The sequence below is a fragment of the Hydra vulgaris genome, chromosome 02 (genome assembly GCF_038396675.1).
Source record: "Hydra vulgaris chromosome 02, alternate assembly HydraT2T_AEP".
NCBI classification, from domain to species: Eukaryota; Metazoa; Cnidaria; class Hydrozoa; order Anthoathecata; family Hydridae; genus Hydra; species Hydra vulgaris.
This window is the reverse complement of record NC_088921.1, coordinates 40,570,001-40,585,485: the sequence shown is the minus strand read 5'-3', so window position 1 is coordinate 40,585,485 and position 15,485 is coordinate 40,570,001. Positions and strand designations below refer to the sequence as shown.

The window sequence follows — 15,485 nt, the reverse complement described above, 5'->3', positions numbered from 1 at the left end:
CAATGTGTCAATACACATAAATTTTGCCAAATTAAAATTGAGAGATTTAAAGGATTTTTTGATTTAATCAGGTTTTTATTACTAGGCTCAACACTACCTTTTTAAAAAGGTGGTGTGATATTCTCTTTTTTTCAAACCTCTGGTATATGGACCTATAGCTTTAAAAAAAGCCATACTAACTGGAGTCAACAAAACTGATACCCATTTTTGAAGAACGGCAAATAGTTTGTACTAAAAAAGTAGTTTGCACAAAATAGTAAAAAATAATAAAAATTTTTTTTTTACAAATTGCTTGTAGTTAGGTACATATCCAAAAATTGTTTCATAAAATTGCTTACAATATTTTCCTGATAAATATTTTTTTAATAGATGAAATTTTTAACATTTGTTAAATTTACTTTAATGCAAGTAAAGTAAAGTAAAATCATATTAAAAATGTCTTCATTGAAACATGTTAACCTTTTATTTTATCTATTTTTGAAATTAAAAAAAATAGTTTTATATTATATTCAAAGCATTGAAAAAAATTATTTTTTAAATATTAACAAACAATATTTAGAAATATTTAGTAAAATTTAGAAATATAGAGTAATATTTAGAAATTAATTAAGAAAATTAATTCAGCAATATACCATCCAACCATTGACACGGTGCTAAAGTGATAAAGTACTGACTGCCATTGGAATGAGGTCCACTAAAAAAAAAATGTATGTGAAACAGCTCCTTAATTCTGTCAACATTTTAAAATCCCACAGTGGGTCAAAGCCCCATAAGATTATTTGAACTTTAAAGTTTTAAAAACAATAACTTTTTAAAATAGTAACTTTTAATAAAATAAAAATAGTAACTTTAAAAAAATAGTAAAATAGTAAATGACAACTGATGTCAATTTCAGTTAAAGATTTCAAACTTTTTTAACACATTAAGAATAGGCTAAGCAAGATAACACATTAAGAATAGGTTAAGCAAGATAACACATTAAGAATAGGCTAAGCAAGATAACAAGTTTGATTAAGTATAGATAACGTTATTAACATTGCAAGTAATATTGATCTGGCTAAGTAAACCTAAGTATAAAAAATAATAGCAAGTAATTTTTATCTAATAGTCAATCTTTTGATATCACTGTATACATCATGGCTAAAATAACAATTTTTCAACTATTTTTTGATATATATGTCTAAGCTTTATTTAGAACAGCAAAATATTTATTTGTTAAAACAGTTTTTTTTTCTCCTGAAAGCAAATCATTCTTCCTAAATATTAAATATCAGCTTTTGTGAAAAAAGTAATTTTCCAACTTAACCATCAAGAAACCATCAAAGGAAGAAGTATAAGCACTGGTATTAGTATTAGGATACCGTAAATAGTGTAAGTAAAGACAACAATCTTGTTTTTTCTTTCTGACTTTGATTGATTAAAATTCGCATCCATTAGATTATTTAAAAACCTCAACATAAAGAGTTTGTTTTACAAATTATATGACAAGTAATGTGTGCCTGTCAAATAAATTTTACATAGAACTTTCATCCCTCTTCGTACACCTGTTTAACAGTCAATACACTCAGTCCACAAGTAGTAACTTTAATTATAGATGGTGAACCTTTACTTGGTGTATCAAGCTCTTCATCAATTTTGATCTCACCTAATTTGTCTTCTTCGCTAATGTCTTCTTCACTAAAAGAGATGTCATCATAATTCTTCTGTTTGTTCACAATGTCAGCATCTCCAGTACTAAAATTGATGGTTTCCACTTAAATTCAGTTAATAGAATTTTAAAATTAAATCTTATTTTACTCAGGGCGCGACAAATCAACAAACGTGCTAATATCTGCTAAAAAAAAGACAGAAAAACAAACGTCACAAACATTCCTTTACTTTTCCTTACACAAACGTTGGCGCTCGCTTAAAATTTTTCAAAACGAACACATTACTTCAGCAATTTTTTTCCCCAAATAATTAAGCGATTGATCGTTTTTTATTTATTATACATTATATATTTTATTTATTATGTATTAAAACACGTAATTGAAATAAAAAAACAATTATCAAAATTTTAAATACATTATCAAAGACTTTAAAATAAACCATGCTAAAACTACTTTCCTCAAAGGAATGAAGAAAGTAATTATGTTTGAGCATGGTTTTTTCGTTTACAAAAGCATTCAAAATTTTACTAAAAATGACTGCATTTGCAATTACTTTTAAAAAAACCATGCTTAAACTTTACGATTGCTTCCTTCAATAGGGTGCTTTTTTTTTTTCCCTTCTTATTTTCTTTAAAGTGAAGTAATGTTTGTTTGCATATTAAAAAAATTTCTAAAAGTTTTAAAAATAATTTTCAAGTTTTGCTAAAAATACATGATCTAATAGAATATATAAAGTTATTATGTTTACTATAATTTTGATTTTTTATTGTGCGTTTAACAACACTAATAATATCATATTTTTATTAACTTATTATTAAATACTTAATACACTATTATTTTTTAAAGATTTAAAAAAAATGTCAAAACAACTAAGCATCTTTTCGATGTTAAAGAAAGATGGTACAGAGGAGCGTTGCATTAAATGCAAAGGAGAAGAAGAGAGAGAAACCAAGCATGCGAAAAAAAAGTGCAATGACTTGGATTGTGCTATGACTTTGGGAAAATTGGATATATGGCAAAAAAGATATTGAATTTATGTTTTGGAACGCCGTAAATGGATTGCCGCCAAGCAATAAAAAACTTAGCAACTTAGCTGGATTCATATTGACAAATCAAATGAGTGCTTCTCTTGTTGGGTTTGCCAAAAGTATTCAAATATCAGCAATGCAACCAATTCAGTAACAATGGGATGTAAATTTTGGAAAAGAACATACTTGTTACGCCACAATAAAGATGATGGGCATAAAGCCTGTATTTCTAAATATCGAGAAAACCTTCACAATATAGCTCCAAGTCTTGAGAAAACTGTATCGACATCAATTTTAAGAACTAATGAGAATAACCAAGAAGAATTGAACAGACTTTTACGAATATCGTATTTTGTTGTTAAAGACGATCTTGCATTTAAAAGATTTCCTCAGCTGTTGAGCTACAAAAGCTAAATGGAAGTTGGGAAGTAAGTTGGGCATGAAGTTGGGCGAGAACTACTTAATGAGAATAACCAAGAAGAATTGAACAGACTTTTACGAATATCGTATTTTGTTGTTAAAGACGATCTTGCATTTAAAAGATTTCCTCAGCTGTTGAGCTACAAAAGCTAAATGGAAGTTGGGAAGTAAGTTGGGCATGAAGTTGGGCGAGAACTACTTAAGTTACAAAGCTTGCAAAAACTTTGTTTCATCTATTTCGTCTGACTTAAAATGCAACTTAAGTTTAGACGTATCAAATGTTCGTTTTATTATTTATTAATTATCAATTTTATCTGACGGTTCTACTGATACAGTTTTTTTAAGGTTTTTTAAAAATGGTAATCCAATAACTATATTTGCTGGTATTAACTCACCACTAACAGTTGATGCCAATGGTATATTAAATGCAATAGGATTTGTTTTAAAAAGTTTAACAGCAGACAAAATGAATCAAGATATATATTTAAACAATATCTATGCAAAAACTGTAAATGTTAACTTTGATGGTGCATCTGTAATGTCTGGCAATAAAGCTGGTGTTCAAACTAAAATGCGAAATAACCCCTCCCCCCCCTTCCAGTATAGTATATATCCATTGCGAGGTGCATAGGTAAGAACTTTCTGTGTTAGACTCAATAAAGTTTGATATTTATTTGAAGAAGTTTGATGACAACATCAATAGTTTCGTTTTTTACTATTATTCATCGCAGTGAAGAAAGAAACTGAAAGAAATAGCTTTTTTTTTAGATAAAGAGTTTAAACAGCTTGGGAGATTGAAAAATATTCGTAGAATGTTTATATATAAGGGTGTTTATATTGTTGAAACTGACTATAAAGTTATTATTTATGATTAAGAAAGCAAGGCAAACGAGAAAGACGAAACTGCACAGAAAGCCAAAGGATCTTTGTGTTTCATGAAAGACCCACAATTTTTATTTTTTCTTACATTTTATTCAAGATATTGTTAAATCACTAACAACATTGTCATTGGAGTTTCAAAAATAAACTTTAATTTGTGCAATTTTGCATTAAGTTGATGCAAGAATTGCTGTACTAGACGCGTTATCAGGTAATCCAGGCTCGAATATTGGACGTTTACTAGATAATTTAGAAGTAAAAGAAGATCAGTTAATCTACAAAGGTATTGATTTAACAGCATTAAAAAAGCGTAGTTTAAAGAGAATTGATGAGATTGTCATGACAACAACCGAATGATTATTTTGATTATTATAATAAAAAATATTTTATTAAATTTATTGACCGAGCGAAAGAATATATAGACAAGCGATTCCGCCGCAATTTTAATCAAGAGCCATTAAAATCTTTAACCACAATCTTTGTCGAAACTGGCCAAAATCCTTTACAGGTTTGCTAGAGACAAAAGAATGGGGCTTTAACGAAATAAAGTGTTTGCAACTTTTATGAGAATAATAATATGATAAGCAGAGAAATTTCTGTTTATTGCAGTGGCCTTTATTCAGAGAGAAAGTCTCTAAACTAAGGACAAATTCACTGTTGAGCATTTATAGAGATATCTTGCTGAAAAATGAACCTGAATTGGTAAGTATAAATGTCTTGTTAGAGATTATGCTAACTTTCAACGCTTCACCGGCAGTTGTGAACGCAATTTTTCTTGTATAAACTTGTACAAAAAAATATTTTGCGAACTTCATTAAATGACGACACCTTATAAAATATTATGCATATAAAGCTTGATGGCCAGTTAATTGAAGACTTTTTGCCCCAAAAACATATCAAAAATTGGATTGAAGCAGCAATCGGTATTAGACATTTAGAAGGCCATAAATCAAAAAGTTCTAGCGATTTTTAAATCCATTTATATAAATATAAAAATTAATATATAAATATTAATGAGACGTCATTTTGCGATTTATTATTTTGGTTCCGTTTAATTTAATTTCTTACTGCAAATGCGTGAAAAATTGTTTTGAAAATATGACAATGGATTAAACTCAATATGCATCTTTGATATATCCAAAAATTTATTAACTAGAATAAAAATGCATTTGAATATAAAACTCCCTTATTTGATATGTATCTCTTAAATTAGACGAAGAAGAAGTTGCAGAAAAGTTGTAGAACCTAGTTTATAAACTTTTTATTTTTCTTTCAAGATCAAGCTTGCTCGTATTTTTTTTTATCTAGTTTTTTCTTCTTTGTATTACTATTATGTATATATTTTAACATTTAAATCTATCTCATCTAAGCTTTTTCATATAATTTGGAACTATCTGCTTTTAGGGAAATTTTTTTGAAAAGCAGACATTTTTTACAAAAATAGTATACCTTCTTTTCAATAGAAACCTAAAATTTAAAAAAATTACACTGCAGAATTGCTCTAATAAACAACTATATGCCAGAAAAAAAATCCTAAAAATTCTCAATATTAAAAAAGCTTTTTGTTAAGAACTTTTACTCTGCGTAAAGCATAACTCTGATAAAAATTTAACATGATTGCAGTGCTATAATTCAATCAAATCGCAAATTGGAATCGCAAATTAATACAGCAATTTGTAAAGCGAATTCGATTCTGGATTTAATTAAATTCTTTACAACAGGCCTTGCAATCAACTGAAAAGAATGTAGGCTGACTAAAAATACTACTTTTTCCGGCAAAATAATACACACAAAAAATATTTCATATTAATTTTCTTCTTAATTCAATTTAAAAAATTTCTCAGATTTGAAAAAGAATTTCTGTAAATACAAATTTAAATAAATTTTTGCAATTATTTTTTAAATTTTTTTAGTCATACAAAAAACAAAAAAAAGTTTCAAAAAATTGAAAAATTGTCAGCTTAAAGGCAAATCAAGACAAATATAAAGGAAATAAATTCCATATTTTTTCCGTATTTTTTTTTTTTGCAAAATGTTTTCTGGATTTTTATAATATGGCTTGAATAAATTACTGAAATTTTACAAAATTTTATAAATAATAAATTGTAAATAAAATTAGAAAAATTAAAAGAATATGTTGCTTTCACATTGAATTTCTATGAAAAAGTAAATTTTATTTTAGTCTAAATTTTTGATTACAGTTATATTTACTTTAATACAGTTATACTTGCTTTAATACTTTATATACTTATTTTAATTTAACAGTTTAAGTTTTTAACCCCAAACTATTTTATTATTTAAATAAAAATAAAGTTAAAGATAAAGTTATTAAATAAAAAAACAATTTTAAGTTGTTTTTTTTTAATTTGTTTTATAAGTTTGATGTTTAATTTTTACAGAGTTACCTTAATCTTTTTTAAAATTAAAAATTTTATCTTAATAACAAATGAGTTTCCATTTATTTTAATAATTTTAACTTAATAAAGCATTTTTTTGTATTTCTTTTTTTTGATTAATCGGAGTAGCCAGCTTTCTATAGTTATTTATAAGTATATTAGATAATATTTTACTACAACTGTTTATTTTTGGTAAAACATGATAAAAATAAACTTGATTAATCAAATTAAATTATTAAGATCCTGTATTTTGACAAACCATAACAGTAAAATCTAGTTTCATAAATAAAATATCACAGAAAAACACCAACTGACGCTATGTATCACTAGTTTTAAAGTTTTAAACCTCCCTTATTTAGTTCTTTCAAATAACTGTCAAAAACATTTCAAAATAAAAGTATGTTCAATATTATTTCAGTAAGCAATACAACCACACCCCATTTTGCTGTCTTGTTTCTAGCAATACAAGCACATTCCATTTTGTTGTCTTGTTTCATAGACTTTTTTAAGTCAATCAGTATGTCAAAAGCCTCACTCTCTTCTTCAGTTAATTGTTAGACTTTCTTTGTACATTTATAATTTTTTATGCATCAATAAAAATATGCAGAAAAGCAACAGTATCAGCAAACAGTAAAAAAATATTTACTTAATTGTTAGTGTGAATTACAGAAATAACTTTTCCGCTGCACTGCTCAATAGACTCAAAGACTAAATCAGAATCCAAATTAGACACTGATGTATGAACCTACATTTATTGTCAGTATGGCACTGACAATAAATGTAGGTCATGCAATTAAGCACTTGACCATTATTGTAAGGAGTGTCCTAGCAAACTTCTCTGTGTTATCCTGAGCATGATCATAAATTTTTCCACCATGAAACAACAATAGTAATAATCAATGGTTTAGTTATTATTATCATGACTATGATATATATTTTCACTTTTTATTTAATTCAACTTTATGACATGAAAATTATTGGTCTAATAAAAACTAAAAGTCAGACGATGACATTGTTCCTCATCATGGCACTCCAGTTCCTTGAATAAAATCTTTTGGTTGTAAGACTGTCATCAGTCTTGTAATCAAAAGATTTTATATAATAATGTCATCACTATACTTGTAACATAGAATGGGTAGTTGCTCAGTTTCAACCTTCATTACAATGTCACTGAACTTTAATATATCAGCTTTAAAATTATTAATTGGATCCTCTTGAATATTTTTCACCAATAAACTTGATTATGTTGTTATATGTGATTTTACTGGTGCTGTTGGAATTTAACTTAAATTAATGTTATGAAATATTGTTGGAGGTAAATTTGATTGTTTCTTACCATTAATCATTATCAAATTAACATTTTTAGGCCAATGTTTAGAGCGTACCACAGTATACTTTGAACCAGAGATATTACCTCTTAGAATTGTAGTTATCCATTGTGACCTTTGTTTTTTGGCAATAAATGGATACTATAGTTTTGATATGGATATAGTTCTAATTTTTTTTGGTCATCTTCGACAAGCATGAAGTGACACAATACTTTAATTTAACCATGAAGTAACACAACACTTTAGTTCGACAAACATGAAGTGACACAACACTTTAGAGAGACATAATAATTCTTTTTCTTAATATCTCAGGCAATTTGTTTTCAAATTTCTGTTAACAAAATCCTCCAGTATATGATTGGCATGAACTGTTGTAATGATTAAGATATAAATATTGTCAAAAAATTAAAATGTTATCTGTGATGTTCTTACACGCTTGTTATTGTTGTGGTCCATATTTGTTTTATTTTGTTTCTTTTTGCTGATCATAAAAAAAGAATCAATTTGCTTGTGTGGAGCAAAAAAGTTAAAAACCAATAACATTAAAAAATATATTTTTACAAAGAAAAGCATTATATTATATTTATATTCTGCTTTTGATTTTCAGTTGTAAAAATGTTTTTAATTTAATCTAGAATGCAGTGATGATTTTATGTTAGAATGCAGCATCTTTTTTTTTTATATAGAATACAGCACCTTTTTTTTTAATAGAAAGCAGCACCTTTTTATCAAAAAATATACAGCAGAATTCTTTTCATTGTAGTGTATACTTGCTTTAAATGTTTTTTGAAAGTTTATTTTAAATATAAAAATATGGTTTTAGTATTAAGTACTCTCTTGTAAATAGTAGCTGTTAGACTGCCAAGCTACGTACTGGCATCTTTTTTTAAATTTTAAACAACTTTTGCAAAAACAAGTTACCTTGCGCCACCAGATGTATATGAGTATATACATAAATACTGAGAACATTAATACTCAATATATATTAGGAGCAAGCAAAATAAAACATTTATTGTTATAAAAAACTAAAAGCAAGAAAAAATTTGATGTCAATGATAGAAATATTTTTTTTAAATATTTAACCAAATAACAATCATAACAAAAAAAACCTGTTTGCCATTGATAATACACCAGCACCTGTATGCTTTAGTTCTGGATGGATCTCATCCTCAAACATTGGGCTAAAAAAAAAAGGTTTTTCAAGATTTTAATATCAACAGTATAAATTTGCAAAATTTCAGAATATTTAAAAAAATTTTAGAATATATTAATAATATAATATAAATAATGTATATATTTATAAATTTATCAAACTAAAAAGTTATTTTTTATTCAGCAAAAAATATTTGCATTAAACTTTTTCCCCTTAAAAATTATTTTAGTAAATAACTTATTCTAACTAGGGGTAGTAGATTGATAATATATGTGGTAAATTAATAGATTTACTATACATTATTGTTGAACTTAATGTTGCTACTGTTACCCATTCGTGCGTGTTGGACATTATAATAATAAAACAATTCAAGTCCTTTATGAATTATATACTAAATATTACCAAAATAAGGTTGTATTTGTAAATGTTTCTAAATTATATATTTTTCTTAATTTATATATATAATTAAATTAATTTTTATTTATCATGTGTTTATATGTGTTAAGGTTATATGGGTTTATATTTTGTAAGTGTGTAAGTATCTTTTACATATGAAGTGTTTCAACATTAAAGATGAGTTACAATGTTATGCGTTAAGATTGTAAGTGGTTATTATGCTGTTTGCATGGTTTTATGGTTGAGAGCAAGAATGTTGTCTGTGTCAATAAAGTGGTGGCTTGGCATTATAAAAAACATAAATTAAATCTATTTGTAGTTAGTGTAATTATAAAATGTGCTAAAAAAATATTGATGAAAGAACTTGTTTAAAAGAAATTTTTAAAAGATATATAGTTTTTTTATATGTATAATTTTTTTAAATATTTATAATTTTAAGTAAATTTTATTGAAAAGATATATACCTCATTAAATATTTATATGCTGTTACTTTTTAAGTAAATTTTCTTGAAAAGATATATACTCTGTCCCTTTTTGTTAACAATTTGTATTTTGTTAATTTTAAAAAAAATTGGTTTAAAAGATAAATAAATTTTTTTTTTGTTAACAATTTATGCTTTTGACGATCATTAAATTTTGTTAAAAAACTTCATTTTTACTAATAGCTCCTCCCCATTTAAACATTTAAGAGTTTCTATTATCTTCATTAAATATGTTGAACTTAAATTTATTGTTTTTTATACAAAGTGTTATAACATAAGTTTTAGTAACTTTCATTAAATTTTTAGGATTTTTTTAAATAGAGAATGTTTTGCAATTATTAGACTTCGTCGAAATGAAAAAAACTAGGCTAGGCAAGATGAATTGAACCTTCGCCAAAATGAAAGAGATGTGCTTAGGCAAGCTGAGATAAATCATCGTCGAAATGAAAGAGATGAGCCCAGGCGAGCTGAGATAAATTGTCACCAAATTGAAAAAGATAAGCCTAGGCGAGCTAAAATAAATTGCAATCAAAATGAAAGAAATCAGGCCTAGGACAGAAGGACAAGGCCAGAACTCAATAGGTATAATATGCATTGCATAGCAAGAAATAATATTGTTATAGAGAGTAACTACCTCAGAGAATTAAATAATATTTGTCAGTATTGTGGTGCCAAGAAATTTTTAAATGAAACTCATTTTTAGTGCTGCCATTCAGGAAAAGTTGTATTAGCTCCTCTTTCTCCATATCCACCATTGTTGACTGATTTAATGACAGGAAACCATGTTGATCATGCTGTCAATCAAAAAAATTTTAAACACATAAGGAGTTATAATTCCTCTTTATCTTTTGCTTCTTTCACCTCCAAAATAGCTCTTCTCTCAAATAATGGCCCTTTTTGTTTTAAGGTCTGTGGGCAAATTTTGCATCATGTTGGAAATTTAAGGCCTGAAAAAGGTGTTCTGCCCACAAATTGTCAGTTATATATTTATGATCCTAATGCAGCAGTGTCATTCAGCATGGAGTAACCTGGTAATGATGTTTGTATACATGATTTAATGCAACTCTTGCAAACTTTAATTAATCAAAAAAACCCATTTCCTCTTGCATTTAAAAACATGGCAAGTAATCTGCCAAACAGCTTTAGAAGGTAGACCAACTACTATTTTCAAAATGCCTTTGTTTGAAGGTCATGATAGATGTCAATACAACTTTCCTTCCCGTCAAGAGGTTGCTATTGTGTTTATGGGGATGATGGTGCTCCACCTGCATCCAGGGAAATTGTTATATACCCTCAAGGTCAGCTTTTGAGAACAGTTTTGTCTATGTCTGCAAATTTAGATCCTATGGTATATCCAATATTTTTTCCGAGAGGTGATGCTGGATGGCACAATCAACTGGAAACTTTGTTTCAGTATTGTAATTATAGGCTTGCCATTAGACAAACTTTTAGTCCTATATTCTATGGTAAGAAACTTTTTCACCAATATGTCGTTAATGCATATGTCAAAATCAAAGTTGATAACTGTTGGGTTGTACCTTATAACCCATGGCTTTCTAAAAAATATCAAGCGCACATAAATATTGAAGCCTGCACGACTATAAAGTCAGTTAAGTATTTATATAAGTACATTTACAAAGGGCATGACTGTATCAATGTGTTAATAAATGAGCAAGTTAACCATGATGAAATAAACATTTTTTTTAAATATGTCTCAGCTCCAGAAGCATTGTGGCAAATATTTGAGTATTCCTTAAGTGATATGTTACATAACATTATTAAATAATAATCAGCGTCAAATTGCTGATGCTCTCCTTTCTGCTCTAAGTGAGCAACCTAATAATGAAAATAAACAGTCAAGATTGTTTTTTACGGATGGCCCTGCAGGTTGTGGTAAAACATTTACATACAATTATTTAATCACTGAAACCAGCTGTAGACATATTATAATTGCAACAGCTGCTTGACAGGAATAGCTGCAACTCTTTTAAAAAAAGGATGTACACTTCATGGTTTATTCAAACTTCCTGTGCCAATTTTGAAAAACAGCATATGCAATGTAACTCCAAATTCTATACATGGCCAATTCCTAAGGCAAGTTAGTCTGCATTTACTCGATGAGGCATCCATGATACCCAAACACACTTTAAATGCCATTTATAAGTTACTTCAAGATGTTTGCAATAACAAGTTTCCTTTTGGTGCTAAAATTGCTGTTATGGGTGAGGACTTTAGGCAAATGCTTCTGGTTGTAAAGAGATGGCAACCAGCTGATATTGTTGAAGCCAGATAAAATGTTCTCAACATTGGCAATATGTTCATCAATTTTCATTAACAGAAAATATGAGGGTTCGGGCCGAAAAAAAGGAATTCTCTCAATGGCTTTTAAAACTTGGAAGTGAAACATTACCTTCAAAAGCAGATGGTTCTTTTCGCAGGTGCATTGAAATTCCTGAGCAGCGCTTGCTTGGGGAAAATGAATCCATAGTAGTTTTTTGGAGTTGCAGAAGAAGATGATTATGCAAAACAATCTGGAAATTGGTGCTGTTATAATGTTACTTAAAAATTTAGATCTTAAAGCTGGACTTTGCAATGGGACCTGATTGATGGTACATGCTTTACAAAATAATTACATTGATGAACAAGTTTTAACGTGTGTTTCAGTTGGCAATAGGGTATTTGTTCCTTGGGTTCAGTTAGCACAATCTGATTTAAAATTAACCTTTTACTAACAAATGTTGTCAATTTCCTGTAAGATTAGCATACTCAATGACCATAAATAAAAGTCAAGGTCAAACTTTTGATAAAGTTTGACCTTGACTTTTTTTTCTCAAAAACCCTTGCTTCTCACATGGTCAACTCTATGTTGCATGTTCAAGAACAAGATCATTTAATACCTTATTTTTTAAAATTGATGAACATTCATTACAAGGTATATTATTTAATAAATTGCTACACAAACAATGTTGCACTTACCAATGCACTAAATCTATAAATAATTTTTTTGTTTTACCATTAAACACCTCATTTTTTATAAATAATTTAACTGTAATTTATAGTTTTTGGTATATATTTTTATGTGTTATTTGATGCAGTAATGTGTGTTATTTATTATGCGCTTATATATGTGTTAAGGTTATACTTTGTATATACTTTGTAATATATTTTGTAAGTGTTTATGTGTAACAAATGTGTATATGACTGTTATATATGAAGTGTTTCTATGTGTATTATGTGTTATAATGTTATGTGTTTATAGTTTGTAAGTGGTTATGTTGTTTCCATAGTTTCAAAGTGGTGTGACTTTTACAGCTTTGTTTACAGCAAGAGTGTTGTCCTTGCTAGCCAAGCAGTGTACTGACATGAAACACCTAATAAAGTCTGTTTGTAATCACAAAATGTGTACTTACAAGTATGTTATGCTGTCAGTAAATAAAATATTTACAATAAACTCTGGACATTTCAATAACCCTTAATAACTCGAACTAACTTTAAGATTCCAGTTGAGCCTTTATTAACGAATTATACTCCCAATAACTCAAACATTTTCTAATAAGCTAATTTCTTGGTCCCTTGGTGGTTTCATTGATTGAGTGTTTACTGTAGCATTTTGTGCTATTTGTTAATTTTGTGATGTTAACATTGTGATGTTTTGTGTTGATAGACGACTTGGCTTGCCTTCATTCTAGTGTCTATCATTAAAAATGATTATTGGGTTGTTTCACTACTGAAACTGACTATATATGATCATTTACTAAAAGCCAAGGATTCAATTTTTATATTAAACCGTAAAGGTTTATCTTTTTTTGATTTTTTTTGGCAATGTTTTTTTTAAAAAAAGAGTTTATAATCCAAACTTGCAACAATAAATATTGAAACTTTCACAAAAACACACACACAAAAAACATCTCTCAAAGTAAGTTTCTTATTTGTTATCACCTTAGTCACATTTTTGAGTTTTCAAATAAACTAACAGAGCACATATACATAAATGTGTAATAAGTGTTTTCAATAATTTTGTTTTATTTTTAGGTCAAATTCCTTCTCTTACTGTTGAATGTTTTCTAAAAGCCAAAGGGAAGTTTTGGTAATCTTTATACCATTTACTAAAAGCTATATAATAAAGAAACAACTCAAATTGATTTTATGAAGTACTTTTGATACTTTTTTATGTTAAATAAAAAATATATAAAAAATATATTTTTGTAATTATTTTGAAAAAAAATTTATATTTTTCAATTTTATCTCATAAAAAATATTTTTTGTTTCTCACAAAAAATTTGTTTGTATTTGCTCATTTTGCTTTGTTTTTTTTTATATTTTTGTTATATCTTTATATATGAATGGAAACTGTTTATACTTTTATTACCTTGGTGATTACGGATCTAGGTAGTTCCATTCCCATTTAGTATTTTACCAATTTTTGGTACAAATAATAGTTATTGTAGTTTAATAGTTTGCTAAAGTGTTAAAAACAGCTTGAAAGAATTTGTAGAGAGTTCATTGCATTAAAGTTTCTTTAAAAAATGTCAAACAAATAGAGCTAACTTATTTGACATAACTAGGATTCGTGACCTGTTTTCTGTGTCCTATTTTCCTTTTTAAATAGAAAAGATTAAATGTTTATTATAGCCTTAAGTTTCCGTAAACACCGGGAGAAATGTCATGTAATTGTCAACTATGTTAAAGATCTGCTCATCATTACTTTAAATGATGTAATTCCTTTAAAGTAGCTTAAAAATCTTAAATTCAAAATTTTTCTTTCAAATTATTAATAAATGGGTGATGGTTCTAATATACCTAAAGTATGCAGTATAAGGTATTGTATATATTTTTTTGTAATTATTTTTTATTAAAAAAATTTTTTATAAACTTATATAAGTTTCTAAAAGAAATGTCAAACAAACTAACTTATATGACATAACTAGGATCTGCAACCCGTTTCTGCGTTTTCCTTTGTTTTCTAAAGAAATCTCAATGAGAGGCCTTAAAAATAATAATCAATAAAAAAAATTTATTACAGTCTTAAACCTTCAAAAATTTAATCACAGCCTCCAAAAACACAGGAAGAAATGTTACGGAAATGAAATCTCTGTTAAAGATACTTTAGTTATGTACACAATATTCAAGTAAATTAGTATAGTTAATTGTTATTTAATATGTTGATTTATTTTCATGCCATAAACTAAGATTTTTTGAAGTAAAGAGAGCAAATTAGGTATAGATATAGTCGGTTGTGAAACGTAGTTATCATCGTATCAGTTTTGACAACGCTTTGTAAAGTATTATAATTTTTTGTAATTTTATTTTTGAAAAAATGTATCAGTTTTTTTTTATCTCAAGAAAAATATGTTTTTAGTTTCTCACGTCAAAATTTATATTTTTTTTTGCTTTGAAATTATTACTTTGTATGGATATATTCTTTGTATATTTCTTATATATTCTTATGTATTCTTATATATTCTTATATATTCTTATGTATTCTTATATATTCTTATATATCTACATTTCTTATATATTCTTATATATTTTATATGGATATATTTTTTGTATGGATATATTCTCAGCAAATTTTCTACAAAATAAAATCAAACTGATAGAGTTAACTTATTTGACGTAACTAGGACCCATAACCTGTTTTCTGTGTCCTCTTTTGCTTTTTAAACAAACTTTAATGAAAGGGTTAACAAAAATTAATTTATAAATCTTTTTGTTAAAACCTTAAGTTTCCTAAAACACCGGAAGAAATGTTAT

At 27.2% G+C, this 15,485-nt stretch overlaps 1 protein-coding gene across 1 annotated transcript in view; it reads right to left on the bottom strand.

The window, feature by feature from the left end:
- The window catches only part of LOC101241074 (peptidyl-prolyl cis-trans isomerase-like 1), a 38,306-nt gene that overhangs the window by 11,735 nt on the left and 11,086 nt on the right, over positions 1 to 15,485 (bottom strand). The window contains exons 5-6 of the mRNA XM_065790913.1: positions 8,810 to 8,881; positions 633 to 694 (exon numbers count right to left, since the gene is read on the bottom strand). Coding sequence (XP_065646985.1) covers positions 633 to 694; positions 8,810 to 8,881 — 134 coding nt within the window. The remainder of the gene's footprint in view (positions 1 to 632; positions 695 to 8,809; positions 8,882 to 15,485) is intronic.